The following is a 20,536-nucleotide window of genomic DNA, read 5'->3' as shown; positions in this document are numbered from 1 at the left end:
TTTTCAGAAAAAAAATTAAACATTTTTGAAGATTGCCACTTTAAAATTAACCTTATTATATATCGATATATCTATGAAATTTATTTTTGTAAGAGCAAATAAATTAGGCCTCTAATATAATTTTTTAATAAAATTTTCCCCGGCAATAGATTTCTTCATTGATATGTATCATGTATATTAGTAATTTTTTTTTGCCCAAAATCCACTTTTGTGATTTGCCTAATTGCGGTTGTTACTGAAATTTTGCGTTTCTCCCCCAGGCATTGAAAACAACCATTTTTAAGCCTTTTAAGCGTTTCAGGGGTTTTTGTGTGACTCTTTCTTTCTGCACTTTTTTTTTGAAGAAGTTGAAATGCTTTTGCTTTGCCCCAGTTTGTTTTATGGGCCATTGGCTGTTTGCTGCTGTTTGTTTGGTTTATATTTTCACGGAATACAGGGCTCTTGAACTTTGTTGCTAGTTGACATGTGACCCATATGTGGGAATTGCAAAAAGGTTTAATTGGCCATAAAAAAAATATGAAGAAACTTTGTTTTGACATATTTTTGATACGCATTTTGTTGGATATGATGTTTTGTTTCTAGGCAAAAACCTATGCGTGTTAATTATTGTGGGGCTAATAACTCTTGACCCAAGGGTTCAAATTTTATTGCTTCACTAAAAATTTTCCTAGAAATTTGGGATTTATGCAAAGTTTTATGGGGTTTTTCTACAGCTTAAGGTATTAGGTGTAACAAACAGACCTATCTTTTTTGATACAACTCCTAGGGTTATAAATTGATATAAGAAATGTCATGAGAAAAATCAAATGTCTCAAGCACATACCTGCTTTTTATAGTGGAACTTAACATTAAAATTCATTTGCCATGCTTCGGGTAATATGCTTTAATGGAGGCATATGAAATGCAGTGATTACAAAAACTTCATATATTTTAAATATTTTTTTTAGTTAAATTTTCATTCAATTCGATTTAATATTTTTTTATGAATTCTATTTTTTTGTTATTCTAATTTTTTTAACTAATTTTTATTTTTATTTCTTTATTTTCAGTTTTTTTCGTTATTTCGTTTTATTTTTTAAGGTCCATCATTTCCATCATCAGCACCTAAAATAGAACAAACATGTCACATATAATTCTTATAGCGTTGGCCATAGTGTCGATAGCGGTCACAACATGTCGAGCACTGCCAGATGTAAGTAGACGTATTTTTTTTCTTTTACTTTTGCCTACAAAAAAAAAACATGGAACCCGAATTGAATTTGGTATGTTTGCACCTATGGTCGTTTTACATGAAACATGTTCATCCGCCCCGGCACGGTATAGTTGTGTGCACCACACAGGCTGAAACATTGAGGTCCAATCTGTATGGTATTCATTGCTGTCACGAAAAGATTACCAACGAGCTACCGGGCCCGTCCGCAGGTTTCGGATAGTGGAATGCTCCATACGAAGTAGATGCAATGCCAGTCGCGGACAATCGGCGGTATCGAGCGAAGAGTCTCAGTGAGAGGCCGGATGGTACCGGCTCTTGCACAAATACTGAGTGCCTATGATGCTTGATATGACAAGGCGAGTTATTGATGACTTTAAATAACGAATGGCCACCCGGTCCCCGCGGCGATCGGCCCTTTGGACCGGAACGAGCTTGCTCACCTACAGAAGCTTGACGCAGATTGCCAACTACACATGAAAATGTGGCTATAACAACAACAAAAACAACATGTTGACCCGCCTCTTTTGTGTCCTTTTTTAATTTGCCATAGTGTAAATATGTAGTCTATGATAGGTGCGAATGAAAACTTGACCATGAACACTTTTTTGGGTAGAAGATTTTACATGGCTGGCGTACTATTGTTTAAAATGTGACTAATTCCTCACAAATGTCGCAGCATCAGGAGGGGTCAATCAAACAAAAAAAAAAGTCTGATGTTCTCGCCAGGATGTGAACACTGCCGTTCAGCGGCATTGACGGACATGCTAACCTCTACGCTACAGTGGCCTCCGGAGGGATGTAAAAATACAAATTTTTGCCCATGAACATTCCACTATGGAACAGGGGAAAACTTCTCACATATCAATGAGTGCAGTCCAATTCAAGTTTAAGCTCAATGATAAGGGGACTCCTTTTTATAGCCGAGTCCGAACGGCGTGCCGCAGTGCGACACCTCTTTGGAGCGAAGTTTTACATGGCATAGTACCTCACAAATGTTGCCAGCATTAGGAGGGGAAAACCACAGCTGAAAATTTTTTCTCATAGTCTCGCCATGATTTGAACCCAGGCGTTCAGCGCATAAGCGAACATGCTAACCTCTACGCTAGAGTGGCCTACGGAGGGATGTACTCCGTCTAAATCAGCATTAATAGGACCTAAATAATGCGTTAATAATAAAATACTGACGCTAGCCAATATGATCAATGTGATGGTAAGGCCATGTCTTGTATCTTTTCTCCAATAACTCTCCCTATCATATCGAGCATCATAGGCACTCAGTATTTGTGCAAGAGTCGGTTGGCACCCGACCTCTTACTGAGACTCTCCGCTTGATACCGCTGATTGTCCGCGACTGCCGTTGCAGCTACTCCGTATGGAGCATTCCACTATCCACAACCTGTGGACGCGGTAGCTCGCAGCTAAGCTTCTCGTGACAACAATTAACACCACACAGATCGGACCTCAATGTTCCAGGTCAGCCTGCTCACAGCTATTCCGTGCCGGGCATGGGGACATGGTAATCTGAAGTTCTAGCCATGACCGAAGGCTAGATTGCACAAACAAATCGATTCATACGTCTTATCAACTCAAGGCAATCCATAGGTTATAACAGCCTTTTGTGACTACTGTTGTTGTTGTAGCAGTGTATTGTGTTCTGTCCCATGTCCTTTGATACTGTTAAGTATATAGATCCAGGAACTCTGCGACTACGGTGGGATGCGTCCAGTGGGATCTGGGTCTGGGTCGAGTGGATCTGGCTGGGCAATTAAATAGGTGACGTGTGGTCTCAGGTCAAAATTGCACCCACATGCTGCACGTTGGCATAATTTCTTGCTCTGTAGGAGTTGAGGCGAATGCATCTGTATCGTAATTTGGCCTGAACCACTCTGGTTTGCCGGGGGAGGTCAATATCCTCAGGTGCAATGGATAGTGGTCGTTCTCCAAGGACAAAAATCATGCGGTAGCTACTCACCGCATCTGCTTCCGTGTGTGCTGTCTAGACCCGCTTGATATGCCACTTGATCTAGAGGTTCTCTCTTGTAACGCTGAAACTCTCGCACTAGATCAAGCAGATCAACCTTGAGGCTTCTGGTCTGTGGAAACCTATCCACGAGGTGATGATTTAGATGGTTCCTGCGATAACAGCCCAGAAGGTACTGCTTGGACAGCATGTAGTTATATCTTCGCAAGGGTACGATCATTGTCAGCTGATGAAGGTGGTCCCCGTGAGCACTAAGGAAACAGCCCGTCGTAGTTCAAAGAGCAGCATACTGACAGATCTGCATGTTACATGGCTGACTAGACCACACTGGCGCTGCATAACTTACCACAGAAAGGCTTCTTTGTCAGCACCCGAAGTGCTGCCGGCAAGTGACTTGCTATCAAATGTTGCACCAGGTATTTTGGGACTCTTGATAGTCGGAAACGTTACTCCATCGACTTTCACATTCAGCTCACGCGTATTTGTGGTGTACAATGTGGCCAAGGCCACCGTAGCTCAGAGGTTAGCGTGTCCACTTATAACGTTGAACGCCAGGGTATGTTCATGGGCAAAATTTGTTGTATATGTAATGCTGGCAACATTTGTGAGGTACTAAGCCATATAGAAACTTCTTAAACTTGAATCGGAATGCACTCATTGATATGTGAGAAGTTTTCCCCTGTTCCTTAGTGGAATGTTCATGGGCAAAATATGGTTTAAGATATCTGTCACCTATCTTCAGATCTTTTGCAGAGAGATAAACGGCAAGTTCATTAAGGTAGAAATTTAGCTTAATGGGTGCGAGACCTGATGCCATGATCGTACAATCGTCTGCATATGATACGATCCCAATGCCGTCTGCAGGGCGTGGAATGGAGGAAGGTAGAGGAAGGGCAGAGGTAAAAAACCTGTTACGCTCTACTGGGTTTGGAAATTCCATTCGCCGAATGCAATTCTCCAATGAAGCTCGGAAAGAGTAGTCTCTCAAGTGTTTGGCTACAGGTGGGAGAAGGGAGATCGGTCTATGAGACTCCCCCTTACTCGGGTCCTTTCCAGGCTTCAGTAGCGAGATCACTCTGCACATCTTTCAGACATCGGGTATTCAAAGACATGAATACCCGATGTAAGGTACTCGACTCCAGGAAGATCCAGATTTTTCAGCATCAGTGTAGAGATTTTGTTGGGGCCGAAAGCTTTTTCCCCTCTTTGAGGAGAAGTTTTTGGATGACAAAGAACCTCACAAATGTCACCAGCCTTAGAAGGGGATAACCATGGCTAAAAATGTTTTCAGAAGTTCTCGTCAGGACTTGAACCCAGGCTTTGAACATCATAGGCGGACACGCTAACCTCGGAGCTACAGTGGCCTACAATTTATAAATAACCTATTTTATCTTTCCAGTTTATGACAGCTGAAATCGCATTGGTATGTCTCATTGCTAACTTTGGTTGGTTTAGTAAACATTCAATGGGATGGATGGAATACAGGTTCAATACTCGGTACCATTTCTTGCAATCTTTTAAAAACTGTTCACTAAAAAATGTGAGAATGTTAACAAATGTGGATGTTTCATTCAAAAAAAACTGTTGTTGGTTTATAAACATTTGTGGTTGATCTGATAACACCTGTGTGTTGATTCACTTTAATGAATGAATACGGTCATTTTGTCATCGCTGTGCTTGATTTTTTCTATGGGTGTAGAAACTTCGAAAACTTAAACAGTTAAATTTTTGGGCTATTTTTCTACCCTAGAAGGGCTTGGGATACTAAGGACTACCTTATACAATCCAGGGAAACAGGAATATGTGGGTATGCCTCTAGCGACATCTTCTCCGACAGGCAGGCAGCTAACAAATCTCTGGGGAACATAATTCTGACTTCAAAAACCGCCCTCGACTGTCGCAGATCTCTCAACGAAATGATTGAACAGTTCAAAATTCACCTGTATTGTGTGCCGGGCGACAGAGTTATCCCATGGAATTGTAGAAAAGAAGGGCTTACGATACTACAATAGGAACTACCTTACACATTCCAGGACAACTGGAATCTGTGGGTATGCCTCTAGCGACATGTAAGCTCTAAAGTCAACGAATGGTGGTCGCAAAGGGGAGATTGTGAACACTCCAAATTATGTTGCCTTATCTAGACTAGAAAAGGTCTACCACTCTGCTGTCACTGACTAGAACTGACGTCTCAGTCATTCGGTTCGCTATGACAGGCCACTGTCTGACAGACTGAAGGTTGCAAGTAACGACTTCTGCAGAAGTTGCGGGGGCGTCGATTTTCACATATTTCTACCCTTACTGCGATAATATCCCAAATAATTGATTCGTTCATTGCATCCCGGAAAGTTTTACAGAAAAACATCAATGGGATCAAACACCACAAACAATTTAATTGGAAAACAATAAACGTATTCAAATGTGAAACATGAAGTGAGTCGTGGTCATTTACAGTTGATCCTGCGCATTCCATCTGTTAATAGCCAAATGTGGCATATAAATTATTCTTGTTTCATACATTTAATTTAATTATAATTCCACAACCATACGCTTTCGATGACTCGGCTATTTGAATAAGTAAAGTGAGGTGTTAAAATTATGGCATTATTTTACGATCACAGTTAGGAAAAAAAAGCTGACAATAACGTATGAATGAGGGATTAAAGGTGTGAACTCTCTTTCTTTCCCCCATGCGAAAAGGTAATAAAATCTACCCACATTCTAAATGATGCAATTCCATTTGAACTGTCAGTGAGTGAGTGTTAGCAATGATTTGTATAATTGTTACCTAAAAAGGAAATCCAATACAGACTGAGTAACAAGTCAATAAAAATTCCATCCTCTGTTGATTGAGCACGTGAATTTAGTATTGCAACAGCTAGCAGCATACACACACAGTACATGATAAATGTAGCTGGGGCTACGCTTGATGGAAAAGTCTTGTAAGGAGAAAAAAAGACAATTGGACACACAATAATTATCAGCGGATATAGAGAGCTGAAACATGAAATTTTTATTGTATATGAAATGCCTAGATGTACTTTTCCTAAAGCATACATGGCGGTAATATGACGACTTATAGAAAAAAGGGTTATAATATAAGTTTCTAATGTCTTAGGCTTCCATGATATGCAGAAGGTTCTGGGTCATCACAACAAATCCTCAAGGGGATTGCAGTTCTAAGGCCAAATTTGTTGTGTGGCCCTTCATTTTCGGTGGAGATTGTGAATGCAATATTTTCAGCTAGACCTCTGAATATTTAAGTATAGCTGGACATTGTTCTATTCTAGAATCTATGGTATTAAAAACAAGCTATGTAGGTTTACTTATCGTTATATTCCCCACTGTTGCCCTATACACCTGCAAGAGAGCCACTGGCAAAGGTAGGGGATTTAGAACGCGTGTCATGCATTGGGTATATCCTGCAGTTGTCAGACCTATTATGCTTTATGGTGTTGTGGTTTGGTGGACGGCGCTTCAAAAATCCACCTACTGCTCAATACTTAACCGGATCCAAAGGATGGCTTGTTTGTGCATCACAGCCGCACTGAGAACGACACAATCTGATGCACTGAATTTAATGCTACATCTTATGCCTCTGGACATTGTGGCTACCCAAATTGCAGCGACCACTGACGTAAGGTTAAGGGAGCCTTCTCATTGCTCATGTGGCGGCTGCGAACACTGTGTTATATTTGATACAATATCCAATGTTCCAGGCAGTGTGGATAACACCCTACATGGGCCGCTTTTTAATAAAAATTACTGTACCACTATTCCTGATAGAACCGATTGGAACCACGATATCCCTGGTAACAGAAGTTACATAGACTTCTATACGGACGGTTGCAAACTAAACGATCTGGTGGGCTTTGGGGTGTACTCTAAAGATCTAGAGCTAGTCATATCGAAGAGGTTACCCGACCACTGCAGTGTGTATCAAGCAGAGATCCTTGCAATTAAGGAAGTGGTGGAATGGCTACGATATAATGCCATTACAACGATTGGCATAAACATCTTCTCAGACAGCCAGGCAGCCATTAAATCCCTGGAGAACGTATTTCTGAACACAAAAACCGCCCTTGACTGTCGCAGATCTCTCAACGAGATGGCTGAACAGTTCAAAATTCACCTGTTCTGGGTGCCGGGCTACAGAGATATCACAGGGAATTCTAAAGCAGACGACCTTGCGAGACCAGGAACTACTTTACACACTCCAGGGACACGGAGGCCACCGTAGCGCAGAGGTTAGCATGTCTGCCTATGACATGATAAACGACTGGGTTCGAATCCTGGCGAGACCATCAGAAAAAAAATGTCAGTGGTGGTTTTCCCCTCCTTATGCTGGCAACATTTGTGAGGTACTATGACATGTAAAACTTCTCTTCAAAAAGGTATCGCACTGCGGCACGCCGTTCGGACTCGGCTATAAAAAAGGAAGCCCCTTATCATTGAGCTTAAACTTGAATCGGACTGCACTCAATGATATGTGAGAAGTTTGCCCCTGTTCCTTAGTGGAATGTTCATGGGCAATATTTGCATTTATGTGAGGTTATAGACCAATTTCGCCTTTCGTACTTGGCACAGTTGTTGGAAGTCGTAATAGAACGCCACATGTAAAATTTTAGTCAAATTGGCTAAAAATTGCGGCTGGGAGCTATATCTAAATCTGAACCGATATGGCCCATTTACAATCCCCAAGGACCTACATCAATATAAGTATCTGTGCAAAATTTCAAGCGGCTGGCTTTACGCGCTCGACCACTATCGTGATTCGCCAAACGGCTTGTAAGGGCTGAAGAAGTCAAATTTGGAGATTGGTTTATATGGGAGCTATATCAGGTTTAAATCGGTTCATAACTTGGTATAGCTGCCATATAAACCCATCTTGAATCTTGACTTCTTGAGCCACTAGAGGGCACAATTCTTATCCGATTTAGCTGAAATTTAGCATGAGGTATTTTGTTATGACTTCTAACATTTGTGTCAAATATGGTTAAAATCGATCCATAACCTGATAAAGCTGCCACTTAAACCGATCTGAGATCTTGACTTCTTGAGCCTCCAGAGGGCGTAATTATAATCCGATTTTGCTGAAATTGAAATAAGTGTCAAATATGATCAAAATCGGTCTATAGCCCGATACAGCTCCCATATAAACCGATATCTCTATTATACTTCTTGAGCCCCAAAAGGGCGAAATTCTTACTCGAATTGGCTGAAATTTTACACAATGACTTCTACTATGGTCTCCAACATTCAGTTCAATTATGGTCCGAATTGGACCATAACTTGTTATTGCTAAAAAGTAAACCATTTTATGAATTTTTAACAAGGAGTTGAGTAACCCAACGTTTTTACTCCTAGGTACGAAAGTGTTTTCTTATTTATTGTCAATGACTCTTTAAAAAAGTATGCTACTTTATTTTAACCCTTTTCTACCCGAGGAAAACTTACCTATGACAAACATTTTATGTTTAATGCTGACTTAGTTTTCACGTCTACATTGCTTTCTGCATTGATTGCAGCCATTTTTGTCTTTTTCAAAGCTATAATGAAAAGACAACAACAACATTTGTCAATAAGAACAAAATGAGCTGGTAAAATTAACAATTTTAATGGCTACACAAGCGCGTGATTTGTCCACTGATTTTGAGGAATGAAAAAAAAAGCCTCAAACACGACAAAGATAAAATTAAAGCAACTAACATCAGCGGCAGCAACAACCGCTAACATTACACAGTAAATGACGGATGTAGTTGTGAAATGTCCGATTTAGATTGCAACAAACTTTGACTGAGTAACTGGCTCAATGGGTAGCTAGCCAGCTAGCTGGCTGTAATTTGCAAATGCCAAGAATGTTACTCAAACATAATTCCGCCAATGATTAGCAAGCTTAGAGTGACATGAGTCAGTTGAAACACAAAAAAGGGAAAGGTTGGGTTAGATTGGAGGAAGTGAATAATCATGTCAATGGGAGTTAAAGAATTTTCATAAACCCACGCTATAAGAGAGCAGTTTTTCGTAAATAGGGAAATGTTAACCGTCAATTTTTCTATCTTGGCGAATGGTGCTGACAGGACTCCAAAGTTGGATGCTGGATTTTCTAAGGTATCCAGTTGAGGATTTTAGGTCATAGCATGAAATTCGTAAATAAAGTACACATTTATATGGCGTTAAGAGTTCAAATATTAGCTGTGCCTTGCGTCACTATTGAAGCTGTGATAAAATGTACGGTCCCAGTGAACCAAATTTCAGATGTCAGACATTTCTGTACAAATTCTAAACCCTTCCGACAAGATCTTACCGAAACCGTTCCGAATTTTTTCCGACAATCCTGAAAGAGTTTTGAACGATTTCTGAACGTCTTGTCAGTCGTGGTGATTCTCAATGGAATGTTCAAGAGCAAATTTACAATTTGAACGGATGGAAAACACAATCGAACACTGTAAGAATTCTTTCAGAATTGGTTAGAATCCGATAAGGCAAGTCGAAAAGTACATCCGAATTCTACAAATTTTTATTGCAGAATCGGTCAGCAATTGATACGACGAGTTAGAAAAAACATTCGAATTCTTAAGGAACATTCGAATTCTTAATGTAAACAAGTCGGAAAACACATCCGTATTCATTAAGAATCAACATCAGAATTCCGTCAGAAGTCTTAACGACAACTCAACGCACTTGATGTGGTAATCTTAGATTTCATAGGAATGTCCCTGTGTGTTCTAAGCTTATATACCAGAAAAAAGCAAGTTATAAACTTTAGGCCACCAAATGGGGCCCAGTGAAAATACGTTGGTGCCGATGAGGGGTCTTACTTCGAAACGCCCAGTAATGGTGTATTTGTGCTGTGTGTCTAAAATTTTTTCTGCAAACAAAAAAAAAAATATTAATTTTCATGGTCAAGCAGCCCCTTTCCCCCTTGGGAGATAAATGAAAAAAGGAGTGAATTGTACTCAAATAATTTTTTTTTTTCGAAAAAAAGGTGCCTGAAGCAGCCGAAAAATTTCTTGTTCTTACAAACTTTTACTGCCAACATTTTGGCAAAATCATTTACATGACGACTATACAATAGTTATATCTATATTAAACCCCGGGAAGAAACTGTGGCTGCCTAAATACTTTGCATTTCCAGGAGAATTGAGCATACACGAGGTTATATTATAGTGGAAGTCTGTAATGCACCTCACTTAGACATTTCACTACACTCTGAAATCACAGGAGCATGTAGAAACAAGATGTCTTCTTTCTTATTGTTGAACTAGCCAGATCAGAGAAGTCCTCAAAGAAACAAGAACCTAAAATAGAACTTCTACTAATTGCCAGTTCATAAATGGTAGTATGTCATTGTTCTATAGCTTTCTATTTCTCGAAGGCTTCACAGCTTATGCAGAAATCCTTAATTTTACCTGCTAACCATCTAGTGACATTTGTGAGAAACTAAAGGAGATTCTCAATGGAATGTTCAAGAGCAAATTTACAATTTGAACGGATGGAAAACACAATCGAACACTGTAAGAATTCTTTCAGAATTGGTTAGAATCCGATAAGGCAAGTCGAAAAGTACATCCGAATTCTACAAATTTTTATTGCAGAATCGGTCAGCAATTGATACGACGAGTTAGAAAAAACATTCGAATTCTTAAGGAACATTCGAATTCTTAATGTAAACAAGTCGGAAAACACATCCGTATTCATTAAGAATCAACATCAGAATTCCGTCAGAAGTCTTAACGACAACTCAACGCACTTGATGTGGTAATCTTAGATTTCATAGGAATGTCCCTGTGTGTTCTAAGCTTATATACCAGAAAAAAGCAAGTTATAAACTTTAGGCCACCAAATGGGGCCCAGTGAAAATACGTTGGTGCCGATGAGGGGTCTTACTTCGAAACGCCCAGTAATGGTGTATTTGTGCTGTGTGTCTAAAATTTTTTCTGCAAACAAAAAAAAAAATATTAATTTTCATGGTCAAGCAGCCCCTTTCCCCCTTGGGAGATAAATGAAAAAAGGAGTGAATTGTACTCAAATAATTTTTTTTTTCGAAAAAAAGGTGCCTGAAGCAGCCGAAAAATTTCTTGTTCTTACAAACTTTTACTGCCAACATTTTGGCAAAATCATTTACATGACGACTATACAATAGTTATATCTATATTAAACCCCGGGAAGAAACTGTGGCTGCCTAAATACTTTGCATTTCCAGGAGAATTGAGCATACACGAGGTTATATTATAGTGGAAGTCTGTAATGCACCTCACTTAGACATTTCACTACACTCTGAAATCACAGGAGCATGTAGAAACAAGATGTCTTCTTTCTTATTGTTGAACTAGCCAGATCAGAGAAGTCCTCAAAGAAACAAGAACCTAAAATAGAACTTCTACTAATTGCCAGTTCATAAATGGTAGTATGTCATTGTTCTATAGCTTTCTATTTCTCGAAGGCTTCACAGCTTATGCAGAAATCCTTAATTTTACCTGCTAACCATCTTTTAACAATTGCATCACACCCACTCTATAATTATTATACCCCCACCAGAGGATATAGAGATATAGCTCATGTATATTCATTCAGTCATTCTGTTTGCAAAGCCGACCCTGCAAGGTATATATATTTTTGATTCTCGTAAAATTCTAAGGCGATTAAAGAGTATCCGCGTGTCTCTCCGTATTCCGTCTGTTGTAATCGCGATACAGCCTTCCGTATTTCTTTAATTTATTGTCCAGTTCGGAACATATGTGGATATAGTTGCCTAGACTGATGTCTCGATTTTGAATATTAAGTCCATTTTTTACCCGACTTTTTTGAAATTCGAAACAGCAAGCTTTATTATTGCAAATCTGCCTATGAACATTCCATTAAGGAACAGGGGCAAACTCTTACATATCAAAGAGTACTGTCCGATTCAAGTTCCTCCAAGGGGCCTCTTTTCCATAGCCGAGTCCGAGCGGCGTGGCATCGCTATGAGGCAAAGTACCTCACAAATGTCGCCAGCATTAGAAACCACCGCTGAAATTTTTTTTGATGTTCTCGACAGAATTCAAACCATGCATTTAGCGTCATAGATGGACATGCTAACCTTTGCGCTACGGAAAGCTTTATTAGCGCCCATATAGACAGATCTGTAGATTCAGGGACTTAAGCCCATAAAAGTTGTATTTATTACCCGATTTCACAGACATTTTAAACGGCTAGTTGCGCTAGGTCATCCGTTATCCAAACCGAGTATGATCAACCTCAGACCACATTTGGATATAGCTTATACATGTCATAGGTTAAAATTTCAGAGAAATCTGTTAATAAATGAAGTTTGTTTTAGTGTAAGACCCTCAATCGGCAAATCAAACTATACGCCAGATATATCTCAATAAGGTCTCATATATGGACCGAAATCGGTTGGCCTAGTGCAACTCACTGTTCCAAATTTCAGCAAAATCGGATTATAAATACAGACATTATGGGCTGAAGTCCCTGAATCTGCAAATCGATATATGTGGCAGATATATCTAAATATGTTCCAATTTGGTGCATTCTCCGTTCGGATATCGGGTGTCCCACTGCAACTCACTGTTCCGTATTTTAGCTGAATTGGGTATCGACTGAAATTTGAAACAGTGAGTTGCGCTAGCTAAACCAACATCCGAACCGATTATGGTCCATATCAGAACTTATTTGAATATAGCTGACATACAGTTGGATCTGCCGATTTAGTGCCTTACACAAAAAAAAAAAAACAAAACATTTATTAACCGTTTTCTGTGAAATTTGAACCTATAAGGCTTCTCGGTATTTGATCCAAATATGATCTAGATCAACCCATTATGATATCATCACGGCAACAAACGCAAACAATTGTCTATCCACAATGTTCAGCTGTATTAAGTGAACCATTAAATTCAGTGTGTCAGATGGCGTAGTTCTCTGTGTGATTGTGATGTATAAAGAAGCCATTCTTTGGATTGGGCTTTGTATTGAACTGTGGGTGAATTTTTGAAGTACCGTTCAACAGACCACAACACCATAGAGCAATATAGGTCTGAACACTGTAGTAAACAAACAGAGCATGAAACGGGGTTTAAACCGCCAACTTTTACTATTAGCTCTCTAGCTATATATAGTAAGAGTTGTCTTTTTCGGCCTATATAAAATGCAGAATTTATATTTAATTTCCGGTTCAACAAAACGACCAAGTATCTTGCGCTGTCATTAAATGAAACATTCTCTCCTCCCAAGAGACAGGTGACACTGTGGGTAACTTGTATTTCCAGCTGAAAAGAACAACTTCCTTCTTAGGCATATTTAAGCCTAAACAACCTTTGGTAGCCCACTTCGTTGTCGTACGTAGGGTGGTCTGAAGTATATCTCTAAGAGTGCCGGGAAACTTTTTCATGTCACCTTTCTCTTCCAGAGATATTAATATATTGCTAATGGCTATATTTCAAAGAAGAGAAGACAGTTTATGTCCTTAAGGCGTTCTTCTGCTAATACATCTTTGTAAATCTACAACTTTCAAAGCCTCCAAAATTTAATCTATTACTAAGTTATTGATAATCTTCTGTTTCGGTAGTATTCATATCTAGAAATCCCAGCTCCCTCATGATTGCCCTTAGTTTTATATTATTGAAAGCATCCTCAATGTCAAGATATACTACCATTGTGTATTCCTTGTTAACGAGAGAACCTTCTATGTAGCCGACTGGGTCGTGAAGGGCTGTTTCAGTAGACTTGGCCTTACTATATGCATGCTGTTGCTGAGATAGGCGATCCCCAGGGATCTTTGCCCTAAGATATGTTTCTATCAACCTCTCTAGAGTCTTCACCATAAACGATGACATCCTATTTGTATATTATAGTCGATTCTAGTCAATTGAAAAAAAAAAAAAACTTTATCAACCGATCGTTTAAAATTTTTGCACCATGCTAACGCTAAAATATCTAGAGCTGGTAAACTATTGATAATCGCAACATTCGATATTTTCGATGGTTTAAAAATAAATATCGATAGAATAGATACTATCGTTAATTTGCCATCACCTTCATTTCAAACGAAAATGAGAAGTAACAAGTAAAAGCGTGCTAAGTTCGGCCGGGCCGAATCTTATATACCCTCCACCATGGATCGCATTTGTCGAGTTCTTTTCCCGACATCTCTTCTTAGGCAAAACAGGATATAAGAAAAGATTTGCTCTGCTATTAGAGCGATATCAAGATATGGTCCGATTTGGACCACAATTAAATTATATTTTGGAGACCTGTGTAAAATGTCAGCCAATTCGAATAAGAATTGCGCGAGATCGATTTATATGGGAGCTGTATCGGGCTATAGACCGATTCAGACCATAATAAACAGGTATGTTAATGGTCATGAGAGAATCTGTCGTACAGAATTTTAGGCAAATCGGATAATAATTGCGACCTCTAGAGGCTCAAGAAGTCAAGACCCAAGATCGGTTTATATGGCAGCTATATCAGGTTATGGACCGATTTGAACCATACTTGGCACAGTTGTTGGATATCATAATAAAACACGTCGTGCAAAATTTCATTCCAATCGGATAAGAATTGCGCACTCTAGAGGCTCAAGAAGTCAAGACCCAAGATCGGTTTATATGGCAGCTATATCAAAACATGGACCGATATGGCCCATTTACAATACCAACCGACCTACACTAGTAGTAGTAGTAGTAATACTTCTTTATTGAGAAAATTTTTGTTTTCATTCATTCTACAATTTATACAAAGATTCAAAAAAATCAATTTTAGAAGTAGTTGGAATTTGCGATAATGTAATAATTACGTCTATCGCATTATATATAAAACAAATTTAAGTTAATCGAATTCATTCATTAAAAAGTTTCTATATTTATAAGTGGTTTCCATATAGTTTGCCAACCTATCCCAGTCTTCTTCTTCTTCGCCATCAAGTACTCTAATCACCTCTTCCTCATTTAATATTGGTCTTTGAAATGATAACATTCTGAATTCTTGAAGTACAGGACATTTTCCCAGAAAGTGTTGTATTGTTTCGATCTCACGCAAATTGCATAGTTTACACTCTCTACTCGATGTATCGGAATCAAATTTATTATACCCCAAAGGAATCATTCCACTGCGTGTTTTGAATATCCATACGATCTTATTGTAAGAATTTTTATCGTTCAGGTAAAGCTGAGCTCGGTTTGGATTCAAATATTTATAAATTCGCAGACTCTGACAGTTCTGTTGTCTCCATAGTCTCTCATCATGTAGTCGCATTTTTATGCTGCTGAGTAAATTTTTGCAAAATGCCCTCCAGTTAGCTAAACATGAAGTGGATTGGTCCCATTGTATGTTAAAGTTTTGCGACAGGGTAGCTATTTCTTTTGCCCAAAATGTATTTTTCTCCAATATAATATTAGATAATTGTTTCGGGAGCCTGCATGGTTCATGGTGATACAGTGTTTTCTCTATATACTTCAAATGTAATCCCAGAGTATAAATCTGGGTATCTTCTACATCTGTTTCCAGCATCAACACGTAGTTTGGAGTAAAACTTGGTACTCTCAAAATCCGTTTCAAAAGATATCTCTGCAGTGTATTAACTTCTTCAAAATAAGAGTATCCCCAAACTTGAGCAGCATACGTTTGAATGGATCTGCAAACAGCTAAAAATACCTTCCATTTGTTATTCATATTTATATCATTTCTTTCCATAAATTGTTTCCATATAGAATTTATTGCGTTTTTTGCTTCATTATTTCTGTTTTGCACATGTTTATGAAATTTCATTTTGGGTGTAAATACTACTCCTAAATATTTAAATTCGTTGCAGATTTTTATCTCCCTGCCTTTGTATGTCCATTTCTCGTACTTGCTTAGCTTTCCTCCATTTCTGAAAACCATTATTTCCGATTTGCTTATATTCACTTCTAAGCTCCATCTTTTGCAGTATAATTCTAATTTATCTATCATATTCTGTAGGATTTTAATATCATCAGCTAGCAGCACAATATCATCTGCATATAGAAGTAATCTTATATTGATAGATTCCACACATAATCCGCCTTCAATATAATCATGCAAATCATTTATGTAGAGTGTGAATAATAATGGTGATAAAAGGCAACCCTGTTTAACACCCTTCGTTGTTTCAAAATATTCGGATATTTCTTTTCCGTTCCACACAGCTGATTGGGTATTGTTGTACATTTGTTCTACCAATCTAACGAATTTATATGATATACCCATTTGAAAAAGCTTATAAATAAGGGCTTGTCTCGATATATTATCAAATGCTGCCTTGAAATCTACAAAGAAAGCATATACTTTTTTCTTTTCGCTCAATTTTAGGTTAACGATAGATGCTAGATTGTATATATTATCGGTTGTTGCATAATTTTTGCGGAAACCAGATTGAAATTCGGTTAGGATTTTGTTCTGTTCGACCCAGTTGTATAGCTTTTCGTTCATTAATCCCATAAAAATCTTAGCTGCACAGTTCATGAACGAAATGCCTCTATAATTTGATGCTTCATTCAGATCTCCTTTTTTGTGTATTGGGAAAATAATGGTCTTCGAAAATATAGGATCGATTTTTCCATTCGTATATAATCTATTGTATGTATTTAGAAGCAGGTTATGAAATTGATCAGTGGCATTCATGAAGAATTCATAAGGGATTCTATCTTCCCCTGGAGCTTTATTAGTTTTTACACTTGCCAAAATTTTCTTCAGTTCGATCATAGTAAACGGTCCATCTAAATCAGAATCTTCTTTATAAAAAGGGGCATAATAGATAAGGGTGATTTCTTCAGAGTTATTTAATAAACCTTCGTAATAGGATCTAAATACTTCGGGGGTTATGTTAGAGGATACAAGATTGTGTTGGTTGCGCATTTCTCTAGCCGTTTTCCACCATTCCTTGGAGTTCCTTATACAATTGAGGTTATTAGCCATGTTGTTGTAGTACACCTCTTTACTGCTATTACATATGGCTCTATAATGCTTCTGAGCTGATATATACCGTCGTTTGTCTTCTAAAATACCCGTTTTTCTGTAGATTTTCAGCAGCTTGAAGGTATTAATTCTTGCTAAATTGCAATTATTATTATGCCATTTATGCTTTGAATTGAAAGATGGTTTACGGCTGTTTTGTTTTGGATAAGATTCCTTAATAATTTCACAGATTTCGTTAAGGCTGATTTCATTTATAGCTGCGATTTTGTTAAGATTTGCGCTCATCCTTTGTTGATAATTACTCTTATATTTATCCTTCCATATTAACTTTGGTAGGAGCGCCATCTTTTCTTCTATTCTGTTGTCAGTTCCAACATTAATTTGCAACAGTATGGGAAAATGATCCGACCATATCTTATCTTCAACTTTAAATTCATAGGTATATCGTAGTAGTTCCTTAGACACAGCACATATATCATTAACTGAATCTCCAACTGTTGTAACATATGTTAAATTCCCTTCCTCATCACCTTTTGTTATGCCATTTAAAATATACAAGTTGTAGTCGTCACAAAGTTGTAGAAATTGGATCCCCTTTTGATTGACGGTTTTATCTTTTGATTTTCTTAAATCGTATCCGGAGAAAAAGCTTTCTCTGTATATTTCACCCATGTGTTGACTAATTTCCCCAATTCTAACATTAAAATCTCCGATTAAAATAGGATTTTGCATTTCTTCCTCTTGAAAATATTGTTTTAGATTTCGTAAATCATTATCCCAAGTGGCAGGTCTTAAATATTGCGGTATTATAGAGCATGTATATTCTTTGGTGCGCAGTTTTATAAATAATTTTTTGTTCGAATCGATTATTTCCGGTTTAACGCCTATTTCAGGCAACTGTTTGCTTACTCCAATCAATTTCCCACCAATAGCTCTACCGAATCTATGAATGCGTACTGCCGGCTCAAAAAAAAGATCAAATCCGCTAAAGTATGGTATTGCTCTCTTCTCCTTATCAGATTCTAAATGTGTTTCTATTAATATTATTATTTGAAATTGTTTAACATATTGAAAGAAGGCTGGGAACAGATATTTGTTTTCAAGACCATTTATATTGTAGGATAAAATGGAGAGGTTATGTGGCTTCGGTTCATTGATGGCATTTATTGGTTTTTTGGGTAGAGTTCTTCAAAAAATTGATCATAATTCAAGCAGATGTTCTTTTTAACATCCCCATATAGCTTTTCAAATTCTTGCTCACCATCATCATTACCAGAGACAAGTTTATTTTTAGAATTCCATTTAAACCATTGATCTTTTATTTTCATTTTATCTTCTCTTACAACAATTTTATGCTGCTTACTGAGAGATAAGATTTTTTTCTTTAAAATGAGGAAGATTCTTTTATGTAATTGCTTTGTTGGAATCATATCTCGTTCAATAGTTATATTTGACCCCTCCAGTTTTTTGGTATTTCGGAATACTTCCTGTATTGCTTGTTCGTTTTCAAGCTCAATTATTATTGCCATTTTCCCATTGCGATCAAACACCTTATTTACATATTTAATAGTGGTTGATATATTTAACTTGTCTCTGAATAGATTTTTCGCCTCTTCCATCGGGTTCTTGGAGCTTGTTATTCCTTTAATAAATAGTTTATTAGGCTTTATTTGGTTCTGCAGCCAATTAATATCTTTTTTAAATTGATTATTTTCTTGCTGCACTTTATTTAATTCATCTTTTAGTTCTTGATTTTCCCTTTTCAACGCACTTACATCAGCACCGATACCAACTATTTCGACTTTTAAATCTTCAATGTCCGATTTTGTGGGGAGTGTTTTAAGTTTTTCATCCAAGTTTGAGTTAATAGTTTCTTTTATTATTTTTATTAGATCATTTGGATCCATGTTTGACGTTATACTGGTATTTTCAGGGGATTTTATCTCAGTGTATCTTCTTTTGGGTGTTTGGATGTTGCTTTGCATATTTCCTAACCCTGCAAATTTTCATATATGGCAATGCCGTTTATCGATAGCAGTAATAATTGCATTTATCGGAATTTTGTCATCACCAAACTTGGTTGGACAAGGCCAGCTGATATTATATTTTGTTGTGTCGGTGTTTGTTTACTCGTTGTTTATTTATATTGAGTGATAATATTTTGTATCAAAAGTGATTTATTAAATGTTTATTGTTTGCTCACCGGAACCTTGGAAAGCGGCAAATTAATATGGATGAGATACGTGGTCTGCTGCAGTTGTGTTTAGGCTCCAAATCCTTGCGAAATCTTGGCTTGCTAAGGCGTTTTCTGGCTCATTAATGGGAGCTTCCTTTTACACGTCCGTCCACTTTGCTTTGGATAAGTACCATCCTACACTAATAAGAAGTATTTGTGCAAAATTTCAAACGGCTACCTTTACTCCTTCGGAAGTTAGCGTGCTTTCGACAGACAGACGGACGGACGGACGGACATGGCTAGATCGACATAAAATTTCACGACGATCAAGAATATATATACTTTATGGGGTCTCAGACGAATATTTCGAGTAGTTACAATCAGAATGACGAAATTAGTATACCCCCCATCTTATGGAGGAGGGTATAAAATCAGGATATCGATTTATATATAACCAATATCAATGCACAAACCAAATAAAGCTTAGGTTAATAAAGTCAGTTGGAAGTCATGAGAGAAATCATTGTACAAAATGTTAGTATAATCGGATGAAAACTGCGCCCTCTATAGGAGAAATTTATCTTAAAGACTACACTCAGTATCGAATTGCTTGTTTTAGATTATTTTTTCAAAAAATTAAATTTTTGCGATAGTATCCATCCGAAAAATATCAATTGATATTCAGTCAAAAACTTAAATATCGAAATTGCTATCGATATTTTGCCAGCTCTAATAATAACGCTATGCTTTCGGTAGTTGGTTAAAATCGGTTCAGATTTAGATATAGCTTCCATATATATGCAAATATTTGCCAACCGATCTGCACAAAATTTTGCATATACTGTTATTTTATGAATTTTTAAAGATTAAGATTAAGCCATAGCTTTCATTTCATATTTTGTCTGAATTTAGTCCGTACCTACTTGTTATATTAAAGATTTTGTTTACTTAAAAACTGCTAGATTGTATAACTGTGACTGTAATTCATGTGGAATTCATTCATAAAGTAATCGACAAACACATATGACCCAAATGAAATTACAGTTTCATAGAAATCGCAAAAATATGCCTACAATAGTCAATTACATAAAATTGACAATGCATAGGCTTACTTATGAAGTATGCATTAAAGCTGCTATTTGTGATCAACTCTTTTATGTTTTGTAGACAAAGAAAAATCTTGTCTTGTATCACATTGAGGCAGTTTCCCAGAAAAACAAAAAGCGCC

At 37.6% G+C, this 20,536-nt stretch overlaps 1 protein-coding gene across 1 annotated transcript in view; it reads left to right on the top strand.

The window, feature by feature from the left end:
* The first annotated feature begins 1,055 nt into the window (after positions 1–1,055).
* Positions 1,056–20,536, top strand: part of LOC106080863 (A disintegrin and metalloproteinase with thrombospondin motifs like) — a 323,287-nt gene continuing 303,806 nt past the window's right edge. Inside the window, exon 1 of the mRNA XM_059368892.1 lies at positions 1,056–1,192. Within this exon, the coding sequence (XP_059224875.1) occupies positions 1,121–1,192 (72 nt within the window). The 5' untranslated portion in view covers positions 1,056–1,120. The remainder of the gene's footprint in view (positions 1,193–20,536) is intronic.

Source organism: Stomoxys calcitrans, chromosome 5 (genome assembly GCF_963082655.1).
Source record: "Stomoxys calcitrans chromosome 5, idStoCalc2.1, whole genome shotgun sequence".
NCBI lineage: Eukaryota > Metazoa > Arthropoda > Insecta > Diptera > Muscidae > Stomoxys > Stomoxys calcitrans.
This window is presented reverse-complemented; position numbering and strand designations above follow the sequence as displayed.